At 39.3% G+C, this 456-nt stretch overlaps 1 protein-coding gene across 1 annotated transcript in view; it reads left to right on the top strand.

Annotated features, from left to right (window-relative positions):
* LOC119592711 (alpha-2-macroglobulin-like) overlaps positions 1-456 on the top strand; it is a 6,449-nt gene that overhangs the window by 2,245 nt on the left and 3,748 nt on the right. Inside the window, exon 6 of the mRNA XM_037941646.1 lies at positions 200-335. Coding sequence (XP_037797574.1) covers positions 200-335 — 136 coding nt within the window. The remainder of the gene's footprint in view (positions 1-199; positions 336-456) is intronic.

The following is a 456-nucleotide window of genomic DNA, read 5'->3' as shown; positions in this document are numbered from 1 at the left end:
TTAGATGAAATGCATATATAATGTTATTTCTTTCAGAATATGACCAGTGGTTTAATCTAAGGACGTTTTTGGAACTGACTTAATCTCGTCTACTTATTTTTTTTTCACTGGGTCTTTACGGTAAATTGGCAACGCACATTGAAAAAAATGTATAACTCTAGTCTTGAATCAATATGTTAATAACCTGATTATCTAACAGGGCCGTGACTCGCTCTTGCTCCATGGGCGAGGCGACATAGACGGCCTGGCAGATTCCGCGACCGCCCATTTACAACATATTGATATATTCGATAACAGAGTGGATGTCCCTCATCTTACCGAGGAGGTCAATGATGGTGAGTAGACGGCTCTCAGAGAAGAGCTTCTTTTGTTTGGTTTTGGAATATCCTTGTTAAGAATAAGAGCCCCCCTGAAGGCATTGGTCGCCCTTTTCTTTCATTATTATTCATTATAAAT

This window comes from Penaeus monodon, chromosome 30 (genome assembly GCF_015228065.2).
Source record: "Penaeus monodon isolate SGIC_2016 chromosome 30, NSTDA_Pmon_1, whole genome shotgun sequence".
NCBI classification, from domain to species: domain Eukaryota; kingdom Metazoa; phylum Arthropoda; class Malacostraca; order Decapoda; family Penaeidae; genus Penaeus; species Penaeus monodon.
The sequence above is the reverse complement of the archived record's forward strand: the minus strand, read 5'-3'. Positions and strand labels throughout refer to the sequence as shown.